At 40.0% G+C, this 27814-nt stretch overlaps 2 protein-coding genes across 9 annotated transcripts; one reads left to right on the top strand and one right to left on the bottom strand.

The window, feature by feature from the left end:
• Positions 1-1718: 1718 nt before the first annotated feature.
• LOC103696099 (FCS-Like Zinc finger 8-like) lies at positions 1719-14490 on the bottom strand. 8 transcript variants are annotated; one of them, XM_088714504.2, is made up of 5 exons: positions 14124-14429; positions 13348-13495; positions 12234-13149; positions 10821-10923; positions 1719-4175 (listed from the first exon to the last, which is right to left on the bottom strand). In XM_088714504.2, exons 3-4 carry the CDS (start codon positions 13061-13063, stop codon positions 10824-10826), a joined length of 930 nt encoding a protein of 309 aa, XP_088570630.1. In that variant the 5' UTR covers positions 13064-13149; positions 13348-13495; positions 14124-14429; the 3' UTR covers positions 1719-4175; positions 10821-10823. The 8 variants fall into 8 exon arrangements, with proteins under 8 accessions (XP_088570630.1, XP_089784481.1, XP_088570629.1 ...); XM_088714503.2 differs by lacking the exon at positions 1719-4175 and adding an exon at positions 4698-5128; XM_089928355.1 differs by having other exon boundaries at positions 13348-14426.
• Positions 14491-16293: 1803 nt separating this feature from the next.
• On the top strand, positions 16294-21052 carry LOC149750912 (protein FAR1-RELATED SEQUENCE 5-like). The gene is made up of 6 exons (XM_089928505.1): positions 16294-16583; positions 16922-16999; positions 17085-18256; positions 18329-19058; positions 19340-19813; positions 19916-21052. Exons 1-6 carry the CDS (start codon positions 16539-16541, stop codon positions 20081-20083), a joined length of 2667 nt encoding a protein of 888 aa, XP_089784631.1. The 5' UTR covers positions 16294-16538; the 3' UTR covers positions 20084-21052.
• The last annotated feature ends 6762 nt before the right edge of the window (positions 21053-27814 follow it).

Here is a 27814-nt window from a genome sequence, read left to right on the forward strand (position 1 = left end):
CTCGGAAGGCTGGCCGGAGTTGTGTCCTTCCGAGCAGACGAGGTCGGCTCAGTGACCGAGGGCTTGCGTGGAGGCGACATTGCGACCACGGGCTTGGACGTCACTTCTTCATTTCTCTGCTCAAACATTAGCCACCTACTACCGGCCTTACCTTTAAAGGCACCTTTGGGCGGTGGTTCCTCTGCATCTTGACTCTTTAACCTCGACTCTGAAATCGGATCCTCTTATGAAATTCGAATACAGAAATTGATCTTGTTCAGTTCCTTTGCCGGGAATGATTTGAAATGATTTTTGTTTCATTTTCAACGACGATCTTTGCTGATTCATGGATTTTTCAGAATGCCAGTTGTAGTTGTGTTGTTAGGGGAAGCAGCCCTATTCCACATACCTACTAAAGGGTATTTTTGGTTGTAGGATTATCAAATTGGGCTGGAGTGGGTAACTAGGTGGAAAAGAACCCTATAGTGCAAACTCCGAACTATTTCGACCATGGTCAAGTAGATGCTAAGAATGGAGTTGGTCAAATTCAGGGCTAGTTTAGCTATAAATGGCTCAATTAGGCTACAAGTCTTTGCATGATCCAAAAGTCTAGCTGAGACATAGGAGAGATTTTGTATTGGGAGTTTCTCTTTGTTGTAGTCCTCTACCATTAGCGAGCTTTCTCTAATCTTCTTCATCCATGGACATTGATCGCAGACTAAACCATGTAAATCCTTGTTTGTTGTATATATCTCTATTTGCCCTATGAATCATAGATCTAACTTCTTTGCATAACACAACAATATTTTTGGAGCCTGTTAACAGAAACTCCTAGCATCTCGGGTTTTGATTAAATCTAAAGAGGGTTCATGGCTACCTCAAAGTTGGCATAGTGAGAATTTTGGAGACATGGGGAGTGAGCAGAATGGGGAAGATTACTCTCATGACTAGACTCAACAATTCATTACTTAGCAATGGAAATTTGGGTTTGATCATGAGATTTGGTTTGTGGCATCAAAGGACCTGCAATTGGAGAAGCTCCGAAAGGACATAGAAGAGGGTCTAGGAATGTCATCAAATTCAGAGAAAGAAGCCATCTAGAACTTCTGAATGAATTTTTTTTTTTTGCTCGTCGATCGATGGCCTTTGGGAGAAAACAGAAGGTGGTGATCGCTGCAAGATCTGAACAGGTGGGAGGCATCATGGAGGCAGATTACAGGATCGAAGTAGAACAGCTAGAGGCGGAAACCATGGCACTGCCAATGATCTTATAATGTGTTTAATGTGGCTAGATTTGATAGATAATTTTGATTGCATAAATGAGACTTTGGATGGAAGCATGGACATTGGAGTCTAGTAAAAATGGAAGAGAAAATGCATCATGTTATGCAAGAACTAGCACTATGGATGGCTTCACAGTGTGGGAGGAAGACGAAGAGATGAATTGTTAAAGCAAGAACAAGGTTGAGAGAAGCATTGACAGCAGAAGAGAAATGGCAGTGGCAGAACAAATATTGTAGAAAAGGATAGTGCAACAAAAGTCACGCTAGCACAAGACCGCCAACCACAATGTGAAAAAAAAAAGGAAACTACACACAAAGAACTCCAAAGATGAATAAGTGTGAACAATTAATTAAAACAACTCAATACAAAGATGGAGAACAATCAATTTGTGGTTATGTTTCCAAATACAACTAATAGAGAAGTATTTTATAGGCTTTATGAAGACTTCTATTACATACGTTTACATTAATTGTATGTAATTAAAACTGCACAGAAAAATAAACAGACATTATAGCAAAATGTAAAGATGGATAAGTACATGAATATATTAATGATCCTTGCATGAATCTAAGATTAATATGTATCTAAACTATTCCAAAACATCAACTTTACTAATTTCACTAAGTATCACTTAGGTGGTCTACGCCAGCAACCTCTTCACTGTCCCAAACTCTCAACCTTAAGCCTTCAATCAAACAGAATCTTGAAGATCCACATGGGCTCTTAAATGCATGCCACCTGTGACATCTTGGATCTACCTCACACTAGCCCCACGGAGCCTCCGGCGGATACCACCTCTCTAGTTGAACTCAATATGTTAACCCGTCCAATGCAAACATATTACCATTATCCACTGAATTGAGGCAAATCTCAAAACTAAAGCATTTGCATTTCTAAGATATAGTACATCAATCCACAATACCTCATGGGTGCAACAACTGAGGTCTTCACCAAAAAAACTAGCTGGAAGGTATTATTTAAATTTTTTAAATATAATCCTATTTCGGAACCCAAAATCTACATAAAGCATAACTGATGTGGATCTAAACACATGCCCACACAGATCCTCTCACTCCTGTTTAAGCTCTAGAGTCCTCGCAAGGCTAAGGATCCATATCCATTCATAAATACCATAAGTCTAATCAGAAATATCAGCCCAGCCCCAAAAAGACCGCATGGATCATAACCGGATCTACTTTGATACCATTTGTAATTGTCGAGAACCTCGCCCATCATCGAAGCTACGGGTACCAGATGTATCTCTATATGGGCAGGTAGGTCGAGAAGAGTTCACTTACATGGGGATTGCTGACAAGCTCTTAGAGTGAGAGCCTGTCTCAATTCCCGAGCGATCGCACCAAAAACTCGAGTTCCTTTTGGATTTCCTTCTTGATCAATGAAGACGGTTTAGGGCCAACAAAATACCCTACCAGAGTAGAATCCCACACCTGCATCCCCTCGCTACCCTTGACGGAGGGGCTACTCTCACTCTGCGCAATGCTTCAAGCGCTTCAAAGAATATCTCATCCAAGCAAAACATGGCTTGGTATAAATGATTTACAAATAGAGACCACCCTTTTAACTTCAGCAGTTAGGCTATAGAACCTTGGGATGCCTCCAAGTTGCAATGCCTAGGAGGAGGTGGTGGCAAATGTAAGCAGGGCTATAGGGGAACCAAAGCATCCTCATCTACAAAGACTAGAGATCCTCCAGCTCTATAATCATTGGGAGTTAAGGGTATTATTTGGAGGGGACCGCAAACAAGGGAGCTCTTTCAAAGGCTTCAACATTTCGGGATTACCTCATGTCACAAGTTGAAAAATGTTAATTGGCTGCAAGGACTTCCATGCCCTACTGAGCTAAGATTGATGGTTTGCTTTGGTATGGAGCAATTGGTCATGCAGAGGATGAAACTGGCTTGAGTCCCAGAAATAGAAAGAGAAGAGGTGAGCCCCATCCTGCGTAGGCTCAGGAGACTAGTCTTGGTTGCATTACCAAGATTGCAGAGCATTTGTGGTCATGTAATTTATATCCCTTCCCTAGAATATGTTACCGTGCTCACTTGTCAAGAGATGCAGAAGCTCCCATTCCAGGCACAACATGACGACAAACAAAAGATTGCAAATTTTTGGTTTCAGGAAGAGTTGGATAGTTTAAACAAGGAGGAGAGCATTCATTTTGTATTTGGCTTCATTAGACAAGCATATTTAGTTCTTCTCTTCCTGCAGGGACTTCCCGAAGAGCAACTTGATCCAATGGGGGGTTAGATCGTGTTCTTCTTTTTTAGTCTATAGTTCTGGGTTGGTTAGACCTGGCTATAGATTTTTACTCTCACTTTCTAAGAGCATTTTCTTTTTTCCCTTTGGCAGTTTATAATGTCGTGGCTACTTTATATTCAAATATATGCAAGTTCTGAAAGAAAGTTTACTCGGGCTTTTATTTTCTTTGAAATCTGTTTTTCCTTTTTCCCCTTCCCTTTCCATTAGCAAATTATACCATGAGATCTCTTCTATGTTTTAGAAGTAAATTCATAAAATTTAGCTTGTATGATGCTTTTGCTGTGGTAGAATGCACTTCCAATCAAGCATATACTAAAGTTAGTCATAAGTGCAATTGAACACTGTACTTCAATTCGGCAATGCTATGCTTCCTCAACAGAAGCTCCCCAGCAGAACAGGTGAAATGGAACATCCTGCAGTTATATAAAGATTGGTCTCTTCTCTGCAATGACAAGGAACTCTTAGGTTTTGCAAAATTGGCTGGAAAACTGTTCAACATGCGATCTTGAACTTATTTTTTGGTTCTGTTCTCCTACATTCTTCTTTTGTTCTTGGCTTTAACAGGAAGCTTTGATAGTTTTCGTTCGTATCTTGAACTCCTGAACTTCTCTTAGACTCCATGTATATCCTACTCTGTAAATAAATTTCTTATAATAAAGCTTTGGGTGGTTCTTAGCCTCCCTTACAATCAGAAAAAAAAAAAAAAGCAATACTAAGCTACCTAGTTATTTGACTTAATCAAAAGAAAGTGCATGCTGAACATTAAAATAAATTAAGTTTTCATTAGAGTATTAATTACATCTATGCATAAGTAGAGTCCTAAATGAGTAGAATTTACCTGAAAAATCTTTTAGAGATTTCAAGTAGTGCCTTTTAGAGTTTTCAAGTGGCTACATTTATAGTTCATGCAAGTATTTAACAGTTATCAATTCGGAGTGCTGTATTAAAAAGTCACGATACATCTATATACCATTCTGGTGAATCATCCTAAGAGAAAAATATAAAGTGAATGGGAGTGTACCATCTCTCCATGTATCCTCTCTTCCTCATTACCTCTACATCCACAAATAGAGTGGTATTGAACATGTGAAAAAATTGTCATGTGAGGCATCAATTTCTTTCTCCCAATCCAACAAACATAAGCAATGACAAGAATATTAAAACCCACTCTTAACCTTTTTCTTATTGCTTTGTGCCATGCTAACCATAAGTTCTATCTGGATACACTGATATACCTCAAGAAAAATTGGAAACCTGACCTGACCAATTTATACAGGAATTATGCACATGATTAGACTCACACCTATAGAAACTAAATAGTCTGTACCTTGCACCCACCAACTAATGTTCTAACATTCTTCGCCACAAAAGTCTTTCAAATTGCAAATGTCCGACCATCACTGATCCAGCCATGTTCGAGAATCTTAAAAGGGCAAAAAAAAATAAAATAAAGAGAAAATGATAATGTGTGAACAACACCTCCATTCAGAACCATTCCCATTTGAAGAAAGATTCACCCATTCCAAAAAATTGAGTTATAGATAATCAACAAATTGCTGCTCACTGATATTCCTCATTAGAGCTACCTGAAATGTTCCATTATAACAATCTGTCAGCACCACTGTACCTTCATCATTTAATTGTAGAGAAAATACATATGAAAATAGATCAATACTAGGCAAATCTTCCAACAGTCTACCCTTCCAAAGAGACCATCAGCCATTACCAATAATACAATTAGTACCACAATGAAAACCATCTGCAATCTTAAGGCTTCCCTTCCAAAAATGAGAATTGGATTTAGGTTATAAAACTTCCAAAGAATGATGCTTCTTGGTGATAAGATCTCAAAGGGTACTCTTCCTATCTCTTCTCTTTTCGGAAATATCTTCCGTACCAACTTCTGAATAAAACCAAACTAAAATCTCGGATCTATGATCACAGTCACCTTAACCTAAGGATTTATAAACCAATTCCTGTTTTATAAACAAAAACCACTACCCATGACACCCTGTTCATGGCCAGCTGGGTGGAGATGGCTATGATCCTCGCCGCAAGGGAGGCAGAGCCGCGCAACATGGCCGGAGCTCTGCCCCTCTTCTTTCCTTTCCGGCGGGCACCGATTTTGAAAGAATAGCATGAGGAGATCGCGGAATTCACAATCTCCTCCCTCTATTTCTTCCCTCCCCATCTGCTTGGGCTCACTGAACCCTTCTTCCTCCTCCATCTCTCTCCGTTCTCCTCTCCTTCCTTTCCTTTCTCCCTTCCCTTCTTCCTTTCTCTGCTTGGCTTACTATGCCCTGCCTTTGTGCCACCGGATTCGTCGCCACAACCCCTCCGGAGCAAGGTAAGCCCCTCCATCTCCTCCCCTGTCTCCCCCTCCTCCGAATCGAAACGGCAATGGCCATAATCCGGCCAAGGGGTTGCCGAGATAAGAAAAAAAAAGAAAAGAAAAAAGAAGAGAAGAAGAAGAAGGGGGGAGACCACTTATCGGTGGTTCCTCGGCCGCAGCGCCGCCGGTACTCGGCTGAAGACGCCGTCGGGCCGGAGGCCCTTCCTCCCCTCCCTCGGTGGGGCAGGCTCTCGCCTTTCCCCTCCTAGGAGATGAGGGGAGAACGATAAAGAAGAAGAGAAGAAAAAAAGAAAAGAAGAGAAGAAAAGAAGAAAAGAAAAGAGAAAGAGAAGGAAAAAGAAGAAAGCGGGAAAAAAAGTGGAAGACCACTTACCCGGTGGTCGTTCCACTGAGCGTTGCGATCCTCGACCGCAGCGCTATTTAGGCCGGAGGCCCCTTTTCCTCCCCACCCCTATATCTTGGTGGGGCGGGTTCTGACCTCCTCTCTCCACCTAAGAAAAGGGGAACGGGCGATGAAGAAGAAAGAAAGAGAGAGAGAGAGAGAGAGAGAGAGAGAGAGAGAGAGAGAATAAGAGAAGAAAAAAAGAGAGAGAAAAAATAAAATAATAATAATAATAATTAAATAAATAAATATATAAATTAAAAAATGAGAGAGAAGTTCCCTTCTGGGTGCAACCATTCTCTCTTTACCTAATTTGTAGATCCTAGTCCGATTTACCCAATCGAGACTTGAGGCCTGCTCAAGTCCATTTCGGGTTGCTTAGAGGTTCTTAATTTATATTTAAATTTTAAATAGTGAATAACAAGTAATTTATTTTTAAATAATTTTGATAGGTGCAGCAAATTTGCCCAACTGAACCTAGTGATTTTTGGGCGAACAGTGGTAAGTGACCCTAGCACGAACCTTACTAATTTTTGAATTATTTAAATTATATGCATTGCGAAATATAAATATAGTGATGTAATTAGTTTTTCATCCATGATTTATGAATAATTCATTATGCTTTACTGTAGATAATTTATGCATGAATTATGTTCTCTAAAATTAAAATATAAATTATAGTGATGTGATGGGCTTTTCATTCTCTTAAAATTTAGGATCAAGCATATGATTGTAAATGTTCCATATTTTAGCCAAATAGCATCCTTACTGAATACTTTATTGTAAATAATTTACGTACGGATTATGTTTATGAAAAATTGCATAAAAATAATATATGTGGCATGATTATGCATTTTAAACTTTTGTGACGCTATTTAGCATTTTCTACCTATTTATAAAGGTATGATTTATGAAAAATATGAAATATTTTACGAGCTCTCAGATAGTATGACCGCCTTTAGAAATGGAGGCCAATCGACACCTAAAGCTAGTATCAAACAAAAACGGCCATCTGCCAACAGGTTAAAGTTGGTAACGAATATAAACTATGAGATTTTATCGATTACGAAGACGACCCAGTCATGGAATTATAGTGACCGTAGCACAAAAATCTGAGCACTGTTTTGATTAAAAGTATGGATAAATGGCAAACATTTGACGATTATGGATATTTTAAATTGCATCATTAGATTAATAAACTTGCATGATTTGTGCATACATGATTGGTTTGTTGCGACAGCTTGTTATTATGATTATGAAATGTTTTATTTTACAGTATAATTCTACTTTTCAAATGATGCATTGAATTATGTAAAAATTTAATCTTGATCCGGTAAGGTAGTGCATGGTTACTTAGTGAACCGCAAAGCTTATTCATCTATTTATTTATTTTTTTGTTTTGGATAATTAAAGTTGCTAGGAGCGGAGAAGAATAAATAAATGAAGGATAAAAGAATAAAGCTTAAAGCATAGTTGCAAGCTAGCAATAAGTGTAGTTATGTCTATGAATTCATATGTTAAATTTTAATGCTATGTAGGCGTTTCTTTTTGTTTAGTGAATGAAATTGGACAAATTTTATCATGCTGTATATGAATTTTATTGTGGGCTTCGTGTTATTGTAGGCAATACCCTACGGTAGCACGGCCATGTCATGCTCCGGATCTGGGGCGTGACACTACCCACCACATTGTTTCCCTTCCAAATAAAAGCTCATCTTGCCTATGTAGCAACTAAACAAGATGTTTAAGAAAACAGGCATGTGACAAAATGAGGATACCAGCAGATGAAAAAACTCTATGTTTCCACCCACAATCTAGATTCTTGTAAATTAGTGGTAACCACTCACTTTAAAGAAACACTCGTAATATGCACAACATTTAACACATTGCAATTGGATAGAACTGCCAAGCACTCTGGATTGGAGTCATCTTCTCCAAAAAGTCCTAAAGATGGAAAACCAAACACTTATAGCCAAATTAACCTTCAAGCTTTAAAGGCATTCATAATGGTAAATAATGAATGGGAGGCATGCAAATGAGCTCACAAAATAAAATGGTATCATCCACAAATTGTAAAGAGAGAACACCCTTGAATCTCCCAATTGCCAACTCCTGCAGGACTTACTTGCTAGTTGCTATTAATCAGGTTGAAATCTGGGACAGATTTATGGTCAATTTGGTTGGGGTAAAGATTACATAGCTCAGCATTCTATCTAGCGGGCTTGAGCTATCCCATAACCTGTGCCAACTACCCAAGCTGCTAGCCTACTATAAAAGAAGCGTTTTTCTCATTCAAAGTTTTCTAAGGCCAGTTCTTTAAGCTTCTCTTCCATAGCATCAGGATTTAAAAAAACATCCATTGGAGGTGCATGTCATGTTGGCATCTAGCCCCTTTCTATCGAAAAAAACATAAAAAAGCGCATGTCCTATAGTTGGATGAACTGGATTATTATGAATGTTAAGTTTCCTGGCTTATTTTAATCTAAGGACTTGTTTGTTCGCAAGAAAAAAAAGGGAGAAAGTGTGGTCAATGAAAAAAACAAAGAAATGCCTCTTGTTTGGTTAGAGTTTTCAAAGAAGAGAGATGAAAAAGTAGTATTCCCATGGCAATAAGATTCCCATGTTTCATTGGAAAGAAAAACCTATAGAGGAAATGGAAAAGCTACTTTCAAAATCCATCGATAAAGTTTTCTCCTTTATTAAAGGTGTAATACGTATTTCATACAACTTTTTCAGAAAAGTAGATGCTCAACCAAACATAAGCCACTCTGGAATGTGCCACTTTTCCATGATCAACCAAACATGCCAAAACCATTTTCTCAGACATCATATTCTCAAGAATCATCTTTCCAGAAAAAACATTCCAGTAAGAAAAAAGTCTTTCCGCGAACCAAACGAGTCCTAATACTTTAGTTTAGTACATGCATGTTAAGTCTAGTCCCTTTTTGTAACAAAAAAAAAAATGTGCATCTCATTTAGTTGGATGAACTGGACCATTATGAATGTTAAGTTTCCAGACTCACGGTAAACTACTAAGTTTGATGACCAAGCATGATAGTGGTATTGACCCCATGTCAAAATGCAAACAATTTTAGGGGTTATTGTAAACTATGCTTGACATTTAGTCAAAGTTCAAGCATTCATTGCAACAGCTCCCTTCATATATTTAGTTTTTACCTCTGGTTTCCTTGAAAGGTCTTTTACTTCTGTTCCAAAGAAAAATAAATATAAAGAAAGAAAAATGCTCGTTGTCTTGGTCATAAGATGCCTAAGTGGATTAACTTATGCTAAGCATGTAGACAAGATGCCTCATGTACTTACATATTTGGAGACTACCTCATTCATTCTATAATTTAGATAGATACATCATGGCATATACTATGCAAGAAAAGTTCATAAAATAGATGCTCAATCTATTGCCTAAGCAAACCATTTGATATTGAATAGAGAGCACCTTTAGTATTAAATTTATTGTACATATACTGTGAAATCTGCTGAAATTATTTATGTTAGAATTTAAGTACACTTGAAGTGCAAAATATGTTTTACATGAGTTCTACACCATATTAAATCAAACTCAGCAGATTAAATCTCTAGAAAGGATTTATGCTCTATTACAAGTCTATCTAACTCCATTTTAAACTCAAAAAAAAAAAAAAATCGTCCATAATCTTGGTCTTGATAACGCTTGCACATATTAGCTTTATAGTGAGTGCCCAGATAAAGGTGTCCCTTGCACACTTAAACATCAGAATGTTACGTCATCTATTCTGTAACTAAACAGATACACATATATAAATTCTACTTAGTTTGTATGATACAAAGTGTGTTTGTTTTAATGCCTCAATAAAATATCTGATTAATTGTTTAATTGAATGAAAACATACCCTAAGGAGAGGACGTACAGAAAGATATTCACTTAATTCTTTGTTATAATAAGACATTTTTTTATAATAAGACAATCTAATAGGACAAAGCAACTCATGGTAACATAGCCGATTATTTAATATCAAATGCATCGACGCATACTATTTCACATATATAATTAGACATATGTAAGATGATGGTGTGTAGTGCATAATTTTCATCCTATTCAATGGATACTGGCATACTGCTAAATTGATTATGCTACCCACTTCTTACTGTCATGATTGGCCAGCAGGAGCAGAGATTGCAAATTATCTTGACAAGGATTTTCCACTGTAACAGATATCAGTAATAAAAAACATAAATCTGGAATTCATAAATTTCTCAGCCAAAAAATGTCGAAAAGTCCAGCAGCAACCAGTATATTGTCTCTACAATATAACTCACCACCAGCCTCTTCTATTGGCAGCAGAAAAGAAACTGATGAAGAAGGGAAAAGAAGACCCAGAAAAAAATATATAACAAGATAATTTTTCATAATACTGAAAACTACATAATAACTCAAAGAAATTTATAATAAGAAGCAACCAGAACACTCGTCTGAGGCTGCTTATGGATGCTGCTTATGGATTTCTCTCATCCGTTAGAAGGAAGATAGCACGCCAAAAAAGGTTACCTTCTAGAGGGAATCTGAGAGGTCTCCTGAGCACTTCTCCATCTCTTCGTCAAACAGCATCTCCTGGTCACGGCACTCACGGCTGCAGAATGCCTTTTCACCTCTGAAAGAAAAAATAAAAGCACCTAAGTTGTCACGCTGTGTCATAAACTCTTCCCAATTTAGGAGAAGGAAATACTAGTAAACAAAGAGAGACACTGTAACAACCCAGGACCTCACCCAAAAAAGCTAGCCAGAAGATATTATTTGGGTTCCTCAGTCCTGTATAAGTACCCAAGATCTACCCAATACATAACCAACGTGGAACTAAATACATACCCGCACGAATTGTCTCCGTTTAAGCCATGGCATCCTTGCCAAGCTAAGGGTCTGAATTGATTCAAATCCAATCACAAATACCACAAATCTAATCACAAATACCACAATCGGCCTGTGCTCAGCCCAAACGGGCCCGTGCTACAATGTCCCCTAGTTCACATGGGCCATGAGCCGGATCCACTCCGATACCATTTGTAACAATACAGGACCCACCCAAAGAGACTAACCAGAAGGTATTATTTGGGTTCCTTAGCCTTGTATAAATACCCAAGATCTACCAAATGCATAGCTGATGTGGGACTAAACGCATGCCCGCATAGGTCCTCAAAAACAAATTAAAGAGACAATGGATTGTGGTATCTAGACCTTTACTAAAGTACAATTGAGATGTACATGAACATGGAACCTAACGGCAATTTGGCAATTCAGATAGAAAATTATGTTGTGAACACAAAAAAGGAGGAATGTCACATAGATAAGATACCAAGACAGTCAAGCAAATTACAACATCCATGGATTTAAAATCAAGCAGAAGAACACCAGAATAAAATGTAGGTCACTTTCGACATAACCCCAACTTGAGGCACAAGCTTATTAAGTTCTTGATTGTGGAGAAGAAAAAAAGTTGTGATCAAGGGTTACATGCAATGCCTGCCCAGAAATTTTTGCACCCCATCATGATCAAATGGAGTGAGAATCTCAAGTGGGATCTCAACATGACTTCCACATGGCAAAAAAAATCTAAAGTTCACTATTCTTGGATCCTAAAGCAAGAAAGGATTAAAAGTCTGCATCAGCCAATAATGAACATGAGCATACCAACTAACAGTGCATATGGCCAATGTAAAACAAGCTATAAATTTCAGAACTATACTAGAAAAAAAGCAGATTTTTCATTATATGTGACAGGTTAAATCCAGGCTGTGATGGTCTTACAACTCCATAGAAGTCTAGCTTATAAAAGAAATTCCATGGCAGAGTTTTCCTAAATAGAGTACCAAGTTATAAGCACTATAACTAGATTAAAAAGCAACCACAAGTATTCTCAGCAGCATGACAGCTAAGAGAAGATTATGTTAAAATTAGCATACTTACGTATACACGAAAATGTCTTTCCCCTGCCCCAGATTCTTCCTGCAAGCATAGCAGAAGCTCAAGAAATCATCTGAAGTATAGCCTGAATTATTAGCCAAGGGCCTGTTTTCCTTCCTCAAAGCAACAACTCCATCACCACAGCTCTCCACAATGCAATTGTCAAATATGTGAGTGGTCCTTGGGTTCGGACCATGAGAGATCACACAAGTATAGTCCTCTGAGAGCTCCATCTCACTAGGAGTAAGGCAGCCCGTAAAAAGGCGAGGAGAAGAAGTTAGCACAATAGCTTCCATGTTGGTCGACCCCATTGGAGATCTCCGGGCAGGAGAGTACAAAGCCAACTGGGAATTCTTAGTCTTGATGCCAAATTCTATTGGTGAATGAGGAGACTCGATTGAACGGGATGGCGAAAAGGAACTGGATTGGATAGGAGGAATCTGAAGTTTAAGCTGCGAGCCAAACAGCACCATCCTACTCTCTGGCTTACAGGCCTGCTTATCAATTTTTTCATTGTTGAGAGCATCCACAAGGCCAAGTCCAATGGCTTTTGAGTCTCCGTTGTCCCAAGGGTGATGTCTGCTCCGATTAGCAGAGGTGGGAGCAGTAGCATCTCTGATGGACCTTCTTTGGTTCCCACCAGTGAAAAAGGGGTTCCCAATAGCAGAGAAGGGTTTGGTTTCTAGTATGGAGGTTGGGCTCATGGCAGCCTCACAGTCTGAGGGACCCTTTGGAGAAAAACCTGAAAAGAGCCTTGGAGAGGGGAAGAGAGAGGAAGCTGTGGGCCTCTTATTATTGGCAGTGGGAGACGGAAGGCAAGTGTTATCAGACATGAGGTCTTAGTTGTTGCTAGCTGCTCTAAACCTCCTCCTCAATGTAATGTCTTGGAATCTTTGATCTCAGAAGCATAAAAAGAGAACTGCAATGGCAAGAGAAAAAGATTTAATACTTCATATAGAGAGTAAATGGAACAAAAAGTAGAAGAAAATAAAAGACTTGGGTCTTCTCAATCTTCTCTCTTTCTGTAACTTTTTTCTATCTTCAAAAGGTGAATGAGAAACAAACAACAGCAACTCAATTGGAATTAAGACAACAAGTATGAAACCCATAAGCTCACCTAGGCTGGTTCGAGAATCCTCCTCAGTGCTGCTCATCAGAGGTGAGCAACCATATACAAGATAACAGAAAAGACCCAAAGGTCTCCTTTTTATTCTTTCTTCTGTTTCCCCTTTTAGGGGTTGCTTTGATAAAGACCTCCTCAGTGCCTATGATTCAGAGTTTTAGAACAGATGAAACTGGATGTTTAAGATCTTATACGAGAAGAACAGGAGAAAAAGAGGAGCTATAATTACAAAACCAACAGAATCCCCTCTAATACTCCCTCTTTCCTAGTTCAGCAAGGCCCTCCTAAACTTCAAAGGAATATCCAATTGCTATAAACTCCTAAAAGAAAACCAGAAATCTAATATAAAATTACCAAGCCACTCGTTTATTTTATCTACTGCACCTGAAATACTAAACAAAACCCAAGCCTTCGCACAAAGAAACATCAAATTCAAAAAAAGTAGACAGATTTTGTTGGAAAAAAGTTATCTCACACCAATAAAAAAGACAACCTTTTTTTTTTGGCTACACAAAGATCAACTAGCAGCCATAAATACAAAGAACAACTAAAATTCTTCACACTTCTCTAAGATTTTCCTCTGCGGCGACTCTTTCCCTCTAGAATCTAACACCGCCTGACCGACCCATCAAAACCCACTAGCAGACCAAACCAAATTACAGTAAAAAACAAGGGAGGAAAAATCCAATAAAGACCAAAAATATCAGTACGTATTACCGAAAAGACAAAAAAATCCAAACTTTACGACGAAAAACCCATAAAGATCGCACCTTTGCACTTCATCCCCACCCAACAACTACTAAAAACCCATCAAGATCGCTCCTTTCCTTTTCCTTCCCCCTCTCCTTGTAGTCCCCTTCTCACTCTATGATCAGCATAGGGAGCAGTCCAGCCCTGCTGAAACTGCTACGGGGCTCGCAGGGCCTAAGTAGTTGTTGATTCAGCCTCGAAGCAGAGCCAATTTAAAGACCAAGTCAGTGTCCTGTAGAGAGGGAGACAGAGAGAGAGAGCGAGGGAGGGACGGGGAGACAGAGGAACCGAGTTTCCTTCTTCCAAAACCGCCGCTCTCCAAAACGAGCATGAAAAAGTAGCAGTTTTTTTTTTCCAGAGAAAAGACGTCTCCTGCTTTCCTTGGGGCCCTCACAAGTTATAGCAACAACAATTTCAACAAGTAATCTCACAACCCCTCGCTATTGGCACACCAACCTTCTTCATGACAGGTGGGGACCACCACCAGGCAATCCATTCATCTTCCTTCCTTCAGACAGATAATTTTGTAGATTATTTGTCGCAAACTTAGTCATTATAGTCCATTCCTTTGCTTGGTTTCCTCCACCTTGGCTCCTTATCTCCTTCCGTGTCGAGCTTTTTTTTTTTTTTTGGCTTTCTCTGATTGGAGATCTGGCCACTCGCGGTGTGGTTACCATCATATACAGCGAACCGCTCCGCTTGCTGCGTGGTTTCTTAATTCGCAGGCTGATATAGGGGTCGGGTGGCAAGTGATGTAACTACTAGGAGGTGAGCGTATCAGGGGAGTGAAAGCAAGTCTCTATTTGCTTTCTTATATCTTGACCAGGAGGAGGGTGAAAGTGGGACCCCTAGCACCAGTGACACCGGCTAAAGAACATGATTAAAAAATAAGTTTTATTTAATTAACTTTTATTTTTTTTATTTTAATATATATATATATAATTTTTTATATGAGTTGATTCTTCTACTAGTTTTTGTTAGCTGAATCCTAATTTAGAATAACCAAGATTGCAAAAGAATAAAAAATGAAATAATCTAGAATCAAAGTTTAAAAATGCATGAATTTTTTTTAATAAAAAAATGTAATATATTGAGATCATGAAATTGAGAAAATTACAACACTAATATCTAGATTACCAGTTCCTACAACTGTACTTGTTGCCGGTGTCTAACTCGTATATTTCTTAAAACCTAATTGTATAAAATGATATAAGATCATCTTCATAAAACAAAAGGACTACATATCCTTCATGATACATTCTTAATATTTTGCAATTTAACATAATTTTTTGATCTTGATATACAAAGCTCTATTCCAAGTATACAAGGTATGGCCCAAATGCAACAACTTAGTATAATCAATAGATCCAGTTCTATTTGTTAAGAAAAATTTTAGCACATTAATTTAGAGATGTTAATATTACAAATCCAAATAAAAGAACTGAAAATTGCCGAATAGGCTCACTCTCATGATACAGTATGAAATAGGAGTTATGAGTCAACATATAAACATCACTAAATCAGCCAACAATATTGTATCAAGTCGCGATTGAATGATTATTCTATCTGTAAATATAATGATGCAAGATGAAAATCAAAATAAAATATATAAAATATTTCTTTCTACCTATTAGACTTAGTCAAGCAGAATAATTTTAAAACTTTGTTTTGGCTCTATATTATTGTTCGCTCATGTATCATGATCAAATTAAAAAAAAAAAAGTATCCAATAAACTTTCTGCAGAGCTATAACTATCCTTACAAACTAAGAGATTGCCATGACATATATTTTTCATGATATCTTAATTTTCTCTTCTTTATCATTTAAAATAATATTAATATAAAAAAGTTATTAGCGATGAGAGCAGTAGTAGATAACAAGTTACATTTAGCCCAGCAAACGCCAAGTGAACGACTCCTATCCTGCACACTATTTAGGTGCTTTTTTTTTTGAGAGTGTTGAGTTCTTTTATTTTTTTAAAAAATTTTATTGGTTGTATTCATGTGTGTCTACTGTAAGTTGTATAAATAAAAAAATAAAAAAATAATTAAAAAAAAAAAAAACAGAGCTCGGCACGCAAATACGGAGCCGGACGTGGTGAGTTCACGGACTTTCCTGCAGATTCGCACGGTCGCAATCCGCCTCCAAACTCCAAGCCGGGTCCCACTCAAACGGGTAGTTCTAAATACACCCCCCCGATTGCTCAGGACACCCCCCAAAAACCAAAAAAAAATACCCAAACTAACCTTTAGTGTAATTACCATATTGCCCTTGAAATTTTCTCAGTACACCCCCCTTCCTCCTCCTCCGTCTCCTCCTCCGTTTCGTTTTGAAAAGGAAAAAAAAAAACCACCCCTCAAACCCCCCTTAAACCCCTCGATCCATTTACATCGTTTAGGCGATCTTTGAAGGAGATTTAAGCCCCATTCGAAGCATGGACAAGCAACTAGTGATTTGGGACGAAGAATCGGCCGCAAAGGTACGTGTTCCACCTTGTTTCGAAAGTTTTTTTTTTTTCACGGTTCGTGCTCCGTTCGGCACTGGATCGCCGAACAAAAGGCTTCTGTTCGGCTGCATAGTGCCGAACAGAAGCCTTCTGTTCGGCAACGCTCTACCGAACAGAAGGCTTCTGTTCGGCTGCACAGTGCCGAACATAAGGCTTCTGTCCGGCACACTGAAGCCGAACAGAAGGCTTCTGTTCGGCACTCTGCAGCCGAACAGAAGCCTTCTCGTGCCAAATCGCGTGCCGTGCTGAATTTTGTGCCGAACAGATCCTCTGATTCATTAATTCTTGGTGATAAATTATTTTATATGTAGGGCTATGCTACAACCGAATCGAGTATAATTGGATCAGAATTTGTACTGGATTACACAAGCGAATTTACAACTTACGAGGTATTATAATATATTGTGCAATTTTGTATTAGTTTAGCGAGCTATTTTTACAACTGTGTACTTACATAAATTGTTTAATGTATAGATCTTCAAGAGTAGAGAGGACTTGTGTAATTGGTGTCGTGAAGCTGGGAGGCGAAATGGTTTTGTTGTTGTAATCAAATCATCCGATGCAGGTACCATTTCTAAGAAACCCAGAATTACGTTAGGTTGTGAGAGGGGTGGGACGTACCGAACCACAAAAGAAAAGCGAATAAAGACTGCCTGTGGGACAAAGAAGTGTGGATGCCCTTTTGCATTAAGAGGAAAGAAATTGGATACTGCGGATGATTGGATATTACTGGTCGTATGTGGAGTGCACAATCATCCCGCTGCAGAGAATCTGGAGGGGCACTCATATGCAGGGAGATTATCTGAGCAGGAGACGGAATTGTTAGTGGATATGTCGAAGAGTTTGGTTCGTCCAAAGGACATATTATCCACATTGAAGGAAAGAGATGCCCTCAATGTTACGACTATCAAGACTATCTACAATGTACGTCAACGGTTTAAGGTTGCAGAGAAAGCCGGGAGGTCTGAAATGCAACATCTATTAGGTAAATTATCAGAGGCTAAATATATTGAGTGGCATAGAAATTGTACTAATACGGATGTTGTGCATGACTTATTTTGGGCACACCCTGGCAGCATTGATTTGTTCCGTGCATTTCCCCGTGTGTTGATAATGGATTGCACGTACAAGACGAATAGGTATCGTCTTCCGCTCTTAGAGATTGTGGGGGTGACATCTACTGACATGACATTTTCAGTTGCTTTTGTATACTTAAATTCTGAGGGGGAAGAAAGCTATACTTGGGCATTAGAGAGATTGCGCAGTGTCATAGCTGATGATGTTTTGCCTGAGTTGATTGTTACAGATAGAGACTTGGCTTTGATGAATGCAATTCATAGAGTATTTCCTACTGCTAGACATTTATTATGTAGATGGCATATTAGTAGGAATGTTTTGGCCAAGTGCAAAAAATTTTTCGAATTGAAGGAGAAATGGGATAAATTTATTATGAGTTGGAATGTACTAGTGTTGTCCTCCACGGAAGACGAGTATAATGATCGCTGGAGTGCACTGCAGAGAGAGTTCGGTACCTATCCAGATGCACTACAGTATGTGTCAGATACTTGGCTGAGCAAATACAAGGAAAGATTTGTTGCGGCGTGGACTGATACATGCAGGCACTACGGAAATGTGACGACAAATAGGTATCACAAATAAAGACTCATTTAATTTTAATTTGCCTCAATTCTTATATCTAACTTTCATTTGTTTACTAGGGTCGAGAGTGCACATGCAAAGCTCAAAAAGCAGCTTGGATCAAGCCAAGGAAGTTTCGAGTCATCTTGGACTAGAATACATGGATTGATTGAGTTGCAGCACAGCTCCGTTAAAGCCTCATTGGAGAAGAGTTTATTGGTAGTGCAGCACAACTTCAAGCCAGCTGAATTCAAAGAGTTGCGAGGTTTCATATCTATAAGTGCGTTAAATCATGTCCTCGCCCAATCGAAACGAGCCAATTCAGTTGGATTTGATGATTCAAATTGTGGGTGCGCTATTCGACGCACACATGGTATACCATGTGCTCACCAGATTGCGCGGTACAGGGTGGAAGGTCGGCCCATTCCTCTCGACTGCATAGATCCTCATTGGAGGAAACTTGATATTCTGCCTACCCCCCCCCCCGTGCAGCCAATTCAGTTGAGTTGTGATGCAGAGTTAGATTTGATTGCGCTACGATTCAAGAAGTTAGATGGGGCTTCTCAATTGCAGATGATCAAGAAGTTACGAGAGATTGCAAGTCCAGATAGTACACCTCTTTTAGAGCCTGCAAAACGGAAGACCGGTTCACGTGGGCGCGCTTCACTGAAGGTTGATACGTCTACTCGACGTGACCCGTCTGCGTTTGAGTTGGTTCTATCTGGACAGGATAGTTATTCACCTGGTGTTGAGAAAGTTACCATCCGCAATCCATCTACTCAGATTCAAAAGAGACGGCCCAAGCAAAAGGTAAGTACCAAATATTTATTTCCTTACAATAGGTATCACAACGTCTACGGGACGGTCCGTGCCGTGCCGGTATGTCATGTGCCGATACGGGACATGTCGGGACGTGCCGTGCCGAGATGTGCCGATACGGGACATGTCGGGACGTGCCGTGCCGAGATGTGCCGATACGGGATGTGCCGTGCCGAGATGTGCCGATACGGGATGTGCCGTGCCGAGATGTGCCGATACGGGACATGTTCTGCCATTGTTACATATTTTCTATCATTTGATATTATTTGCAGATTTTTCGTACTAGAGCCCAGTCACATACGCCCATTATCTATATTGATGCTATTCCTTCTGCCTTGAGACCATACATCCAGCATATCAAGGATGTAAAAGCTGATGGGAATTGCGGATTTAGGGCAATAGCTGACTTACTGGGATTTGGAGAAGATGACTGGGTGCGTGTTAGGAAGGATTTATTGCAAGAGTTGCAATGTCATTCGGACCACTATCGCACATTATATGGTGTGGAAGGGACGATTGCTGAGATCACTCATGCATTATCATATTATGATGATTGTCCACCATATGACAGATGGATGACTATGCCGGACATGGGTCATCTTATAGCATCCTGCTATAATGTTGTCCTATACCATCTCTCGTTGCAACAATGTCTGACCTTCCTACCTCTCCGTTCTGTGCCAGTACCTCTTCTATCCCGCAAAGATATCGCTATCGGATTCGTAAATGGAAATCATTTTGTTGAGGTACTACGTTCACAACACTTGCGAATATTTAATTTTGCTTATTTAATTTTGCTTATTTATAATTTTGTAGCTATTAATATTTTCTTATTTCTAATTTTGAAGGTGTTCTTGTTGCCGGGACATCCCGTTCCGCCAGTAGCGACCAACTGGCGAAAATATCATCTTCCTTGTGCTACCGGATGGGAAAATTCATATGAAGCACGGATTCAACAGTTCAAAGAGAGCATCTCACCTAATGTTATAATTAGCGAGACAGTAGAGTTAGATTGATTATTTATATATGTACAATTTTTGAAAGTTGTAAATTTTTTTGGCCTCTTAGAGTCATGTACTGTGAAACTCCATCATCAATATAAATCAAAAAATATCTGTCTTCGCATTGTTAGATTGATTGTTATGTGCACTGTTATATTTGTGTAAAATAGAACGGGCCAGGCTTTACAAAGATTACACGTAAATGTACCAAAAATATATATTTTTCATTAATATCAAAGGCTTTACAAAGATTACAAAGGCTCCATCATCAATCCCTATGACGCCATCGTCGACGCGTGTACTGCTGTACGTCCGAATGAGAGGGTCCTGGATCCGAATGAGAGGGTGCTGTACTCGGGCCAGGCTCATCACCCAGAAGTACCTGATGCATCTGAGAAATAGCATCATATAGGTGCCCGGCACCTAGTGACGTAGCCTCTGAGGGACCCATCCGTACAATGTCGGTACTGATACCGAGTGCAGCTGCATTACGCCGCCGGTGCATGTCAGCATCATCATGACCTCCCCTAGCTCCAGAATGAGTACTCGAGCGCAGATGAGGAGGCTGAACTGCAACGTGCGTGATACGGAGATACCACTCCATGTATCCCGGTACGCTGTCTGATGGCCGGGTAACTGGGTGGCTCCTGCTCGCCTGGCTCAGCACGTGGTCCTCCCACCGCTCCCAAAGCTGATCCATATAGGAGTAATGTATCCGGTACGAGCCTGCTGTGGAACCTCTGTTGGCTCGCGTAGGGGCTAGTGGCGCTCGAGGGATGGTCTGAATACGACCAAACTGTCTAAGAACCCTTTCTGGATGATAGGGTTCTACGATATCAAGGCACTTGATGGAGCCACTAAAAAATGCGACGGGTATATATGGGCGATCTCCCCGAAGCCGATGATGGGGATCCCAAATAACCTGTAAAACAAAAGGTCCATTTCAGTTTAATACTATATCGCATATTAAAAGTACTGACAAACACAAGCAAATGGTAATATGATACCTCATCGATGCTCAAAAGGTCCAATGACTCACGTAGAACCACTAAATGGTCCATCGTGGTACGGGATGGAGTACCGGGCATCCAGCGGTGCACGCGGGGACTGGCATCAGTATACTCGAGCGACGGGTGAGGACTGAGTGCTGGAAAATGCTCATAAATCCATGCATGCAGAAGCGTCATATAACCACTGATCTGTCTCACTGATGACCTCGACTCAATCTCCAACTGCCGATACAAATATGCTAAGGCAGCTGTACCCCAGGCATATGTGCTCACCCTATCCAGATCCCGCAGTAAACACAGATACGCTATAGGCACCCTGGTCCCACTCTTATCAGCAAAGAGTGTGCAGCCTAACAAAAATAACAAATAGGCTCGTGCTGCACACTCTATCCTCTGCTGCCTGTCTCTATCAGATACAGAGTGAAACTGAGTCCTCAGCCACTCCATCCTCACAGACTGACCGCGCGATGACAGTACCTCCTGACGCGCGTCTCCAGCTGACACCCCCAACAACTCCACAAGTAGCTCCTCAGCATCCCGATCACTCATCCTCTCAGGAGAAACTGATACTGAGGAACCTGCGACAGGAATCCCTAAAATGGCGGATACATCATCCAACGTGATAGTGATCTCGCCAAATGGTATATGGAAGGTGTTCGTCTCGGGCTGCCATCTCTCTACGAAGCCCGAAATCAGAATCTTATCGATGAATCGATAAGAGCACTGTACTAACTCTACGAGGCCCGACTGCCTCAATAGTGCTCTGAACCTGGTATTTGGTTGGTTTGAAGACCACCACTTCCATTCACCAACCTTGGCAGTATGGTTCATGCACTTTAGTGGAGCTCGTTCCTGTAATATAAATGTATAATTACTACTACTTTATAAAACATCAATAAACAAAATATAATGCTATAACAAATAAACAATACCTGTTGCCTCCAGATGGAAGCTGCTATATGCGTCCTGAAACTGATCAGGACGGACTCATCCTCTGGACCTCCTGGACATGGTCCGACGGACTCATCGTCTTCGCCCCTAGCGGGCATATCATCATGCTCTGACTCAGGAGAGTCCGATGGCATATGAGCAGGCTCGGGAGAAGCAATCCTAGCACGACGTCTCCTAGCTGACGCCGTAGGTCTAACTCTGGCAGGACGGGGATCCATGTCTGAAAATATAGAAATTCAATGTTAGGCTATATCAAAGAAAATAATTCAATTGCATACATAAATGTTCGGCACAAAATTCAGCACGGCACGCGATTTGGCACCAGAAGCCTTCTGTTCGGCTGCACAGTGCCGAACAGAAGGCTTCTGTTCGGCTGCTCAGAGCCGGACAGAACCATTCTGTTCGGCACTGTGCAGCCGAACAGAAGGCTTCTGTTCGGCACCGTGCAGCCGAACAGAAGGCTTCTGTTCGGTTGAGTGTTGCCGAACAGAGGGCTTCTGTTCGGCACTGTTCAGCCGAACAGAAGGGTTCTGTTCGGCGATCCAGTGCCGAACGGAGCACTGGAGGCGGGGGGGCGGGGAGCTACCTCGACGTGGTCGTGGAGGCGCCGGCGAGGTGCTCGTTGCTCGGGAGATGGCCGGGGAGGTGGTTCCGGGAGAATGCCGGCGACGAGAGGGAGAAGGAGAGAATGCCGGCGACGAGAGGGAGAAGGGGGAACGGGGGGGTTTTGGGCGAGGGAGAAGGGGGAGACGGAGGGGGTTTGGCCGCCGGCGAGGTGCTTGAGGTGCTTGAGGCGAAGTTTTTTGGGCGGAAGGGAGAAGCCGGCTGGAGTGGAGTTTTGGAGGGGAAGAGCGGGGTTTTGGGGGGGGGGGGTTTGGGGGGTGTAGAGAGCAATTTAGGTGAGGGGGTGGGGAGGGTGAAGGGTAATTTAGGATTTTTTAATTTTTTAGGGGTGTCCTTAGCAAATGGGGGGGTGTAGAGAGTATTTAATTTTTTTTTAATTTTGGGGGGGTGTCCTGAGCAATCGGGGGGGTGTATTTAGAACTACCCCACTCAAACTCCCAGTTTTAACATCTACCCTCGAGTCTCCCCATAATTACAAGATTATCAAAAATGGTCCATCCGTAAATTCCTCCACTTCTGCAACCATAGGTTCCCACCGGGTCCCAGCGTCGTCCTCTCGGCTTTTATCCTCTCGAAGGGATATCTTTTTGTCGTTTAGCTCCCATTTACAATTATACCCCTCTCTTTTTTGGCGTCCCCACACGCGTGCAAGAGAGCAGTCACATTGCCACGTGTCCCAGGATACGACGGCATCGAGCTCCCCAATTGGGGCCACCACTCGCACACGTGTAAGGCCCAGGCCCGGTCCACGCCGGCCCCCCCGCACGGACCCGGCTCGGTCTGACCGCATGACAGTGTGAGACTAGTAATATTTTAAGGCCTGCATTCAATAGTGGGGAACTGCTACCCATCCTTGGGACAGGGCATTAAAAGTGGAGCTGATCAAATATTACATTATTTTAAGAGAAATGGGATACTTAGTGCCAGTTTTTGGGTTAATATTTGTTCAAAAAAGTGGGTTTAATGTGTACTTATGTGGATTGTGAGAATGATTGAATGCTCCCTCAGATACAATTATTGCTTGTCTAGAGAATACAAATGATACCTTAGTGCCTAGGTCATAGGTATTGGAGGATGGGGGAGGGCCATCCATGGCTGTCTCTTGTGTTGGTAGTACTTACTGTGGATTTTGGTGGATGTAATGATATCCAATAATGGAGTTAAAAGAATGGTTGGGTTTTTAACTTGGGTTATGATGTATTGGTGGTGCAAAAGGTAACTCAAGTTTGATGAGGTTGAACTCCATGAAAGGTTGTTTAATTCCTTGATTGAAGAGAAAGCTTGGGCTCTAATGAGTAAAGGGTGCTCATTATCATAACATGCCACACAAAGTGGTTGGCATTGGGCCTTGCTTTGCTTTAGGTAAAATAAGTATCCTTGTTGTTAAGCAATATTTCCCTGAGCTACACAAGTATCCTTCTTTAGTAGGGTAGAGAATAATATTTGTGTGTTACTTCAATTGGATTACTATCTTGCTTTTCCATGGGGGATTTATTTCAAATAAAGACTTATATTATTAGTCAAATTATTAAAAGGTAAACTATATATACAACTATATGCTTGCAAAGGCATGAGCCATTGTCCCCAATGAATGGCACTTGCATCTAAACCAGGTAAGGCCTAAAACTTTTATTTAACTCTGTGTTATTATATTTTCTCACAAAAAAACTTTGTATTGTGATGTGACAATGAATAAATAATTAAGCCTATTGTTGAAATTATTTAAATATAGTTGCATCCTATATAAATATAATAAGCTTAATTTCTAGGCTAAAGTTTTGAGGAAAGCCTCTCATAGAAGTATAACTTCCCTAATAATGCTACAGGAGTCGATATAAGTTGTGATCGGCAAAATAGTTTTAGAAAATTGATAGATAATTATCTTCATTTCAAGTGAAATATTGCAAACTTCTAGAGGATACAAATAAGCAAAGGAGACCCATGGTGAGATGAGATAATAAAATGAAAATAGTAGCTTAAGAACTCTATATATTACCTTACAATTGTTAATGATGGTAATAGAAAAACTATGCAATTTTGAAGTTTGATATCTATGCTTTACTCCACATTTGATGTGTAAGAAAATATAAAATATATAAATAAATCTACCTCATCTTATAAACTTAAATTTTTGGGATAAGTGGTGATTTTAACATGGTATCAGAGCAGAGATCCTGAGTTCGAACCTTGTCTCCGCACTCTTTAACCCCATTATTAAAAATTTCACATGTTGGGCTTACCCATTAAAAGAAAAGTTCAACCCACATGTGATGGAGAGTGTAAGAAAATATAAAATATATAAATAAATCTACCTCATTCTATAAGCTTAAGCTTCCGAAATGAGTGGTGATTTTAACATGATGCAAGTGTCAAATTTTATCCATATTTGATGCACAAGCTTACACAATTTTACACAACCTGCATGATGTTTTCAAAATTAGAAAACTTTGATCCATTAAAATTGCTGCATGAACACAAAGCAAAGAATTCATTTGCATCAACTCTTTTATGGTTATCTCATGATCCAGGTAATTTAAAACCTAAGTTTATGAGTTTACATCATGGAGCTCTTAATTAAATGCTTTAAATTTGAGTGATGGTAATGTTTCCCTCTAGCATACGATCGATGTCCTTGCTTTGTAGTATCGTATCTATATTTGCCTCCTATTTGAGAAATGTTGCTTTTTGGTGTAACCATTATAACACAGGAACCCAATCTTATCTGAAAATTACATTTAGGTCTTGCTCGTAGTTGTTATGTGGATATGGTCATTCTAATATATTACATAAATTTATTATTTTTAATTAATCTACTACTCCAAGGTCTAAATGAGCATCTTCCATATTAACTTAAGTTCAAAATTCTATTTTTAAGGCCATAAGCCACTAATGGTCTAAAATACAATTGCACAGCAACAAACCATCTGAAAGGGATCGAAGATGGTAACAGTGATTGCATGCTGAAATTTAATAACTTTTTCAAAAATCAATGGTTGTACCTGTTCGGGTTGCCTACGTACTCCTTCACAAGAGGGATCAAGCCACACATAGTTCTTTTAATTTTGAAAAATGTAGCGGAAAACTGAATTAAATATTTTAATTCCAGCATGCATAAGAAATCAAATTTCAATTTACTACTACAAGTATTTATGATCAATATACCAGGATCGTTAAAACAATTATACTAAAATCATTGCATGATTAAATTCAGATCTGAAATGGGACTATAAATTAAGTCCTAAACTTAATTAATCTAATCACGCACTGATCTTCGAATGCCCATTGAATAGGCTTTGAAGATTACTCTGTGAAGAGCCCCAAAAGTGGTTTAACCCTCGGGGATTGGAACTTATAAGAGATATCTTTGAATTTAGTTTCATACCTCTATGAAATCAGAAAATATTGGATCTGATGCTAGAGCTTCGTAGCTACACACTTATCTGGCCTCTACGAGTGATCCACGCGAAGCTTCTGGAATGATCCAATCTCGCGGAAGTGCTAGCTTGTGCAGAATCTTCCTTGTTGCTGAATATTGATCTTTCCAATCGCGATCAACCTTTGATCCGCCTTCTTGGAAGAACTTGGAGGAATGGTTAGTAAGGATTGAAGAAGACTTAGATCTAATCTAAAGGCTCTTTAAGGGATCCTTACTAGCTATTTCAAAATGAACTTAAAAGGGATTCAGAATGGTCGGAATGGAAAGGCTGAAAACTCTTTTTCTTTTCTTTCTTTTCCTTTGGTTTTTCCCTTCTACAATTTTTCATGATTTTGGCGACACAAGGTACTCTTCCTTTTATAGCCACGCCATCTGATTCTTTGAATTCGAAATTCAGGTGAAATCTGGTATCTTGTTGGCGTATGAAAGGGATGGTTGCAACAAGATAGATCTTATCTAGTTTGAATTCAAAATTCAAACAACATATGTTTTATGCGGATAAGATAGGATCAAAATGTGGGGTAATGATCTTCCATCATCATCTACCCATTCTCCCACATGTTCCATGATCCAAATCCCACGAGATTTCATTGAAAAACCACTTCTGGATTGAATCCCGGAAGTTCAGAACATCTGCGAACTCCAGATTTTTCGAAAGGAATCGACCTTCCCGATCTTCGAGTCGACTCCTTCCCCTTCGAGTCGACTCCAAAGCTTCGTGGGTCGACTCCGGCTGAGACGATATAGAACAATTTCTCTGATACGCCCAGCGAGTCGACCCCTTCATAGCTCGAGTCAACCCCAACTTGCTCGAGTCGACTCTAAGGAAACTCGAGTCGACTCCACTTGGAAAAATAGAAGACGTTTTCTGTGGATTCTAAGAGAGTCGACCCCAGCCCATCTCGAGTCGACTCCGAGGAAACTCGAGTCGACTCCAATCAGGTCAAAAACTTTGATTGAACTCAAAATTGAATTCAATTCAATTTGGCTAATCCTTAGTCCAAACACTCAATCAAATTGAGTTTATTAGTAATTCAATTACTATTAATCCTCCAATAATTATCTTAATTATTTTATAGGATAATTTGCTAATCGAATTCACCAAATTATCCCAGAATGATTTTCAATCATCCATCAACTATCTTGATCAATCAGGAAACTTCTATGCGTGTGACCTCATAGGTTCGAACCTAAGCCGGTAGTACAGAAACAGCTTCTTGCACTAATCGATGTGACCATCTAGCAATGGTACCCGATGTCCGGATAGGCCGAATATGTGTGAAGCAAATATTCTGGAATCCTGGACTATGGTTACTGTATAATTCATCCCTTTGACTCCTAATGGTAGGATGACCTCAGAGTTCTGTCAATTCTCTAATCAGTACATCCACTATGTGATCAACTTTAAAAATCCTGCGACTCATCACAAGGATTACCATGGCCATGGTTTTGCTAAATTGAACACAAAGCATTATCTCCTGTTTTTCAGGAGGGGTCAATTCCATCTTAACTCACGCACCGACTTCGCAAGTACTTGACTGTACCCAGTGACCTTCCATCCCAGAATTAGAAATTCTGTTAGTCCGGTACTAAAGTACAATGAGTTGCTTGCTAATCACTATGGTGATCTTAGGTCTGAAGGATACTTATACCCATATCCACTCGGAACAACTTTTGACAGTAGAGCGTTCCGGAATTGATCACGTTCAGTGAAATGTACTCCTA

The sequence above is a fragment of the Phoenix dactylifera genome, chromosome 18 (assembly GCF_051530095.1).
Source record: "Phoenix dactylifera cultivar Ajwa chromosome 18, Ajwa_hap1_PhDact_Kaust_v1.1, whole genome shotgun sequence".
In the NCBI taxonomy this organism is placed as follows: Eukaryota; Viridiplantae; Streptophyta; class Magnoliopsida; order Arecales; family Arecaceae; genus Phoenix; species Phoenix dactylifera.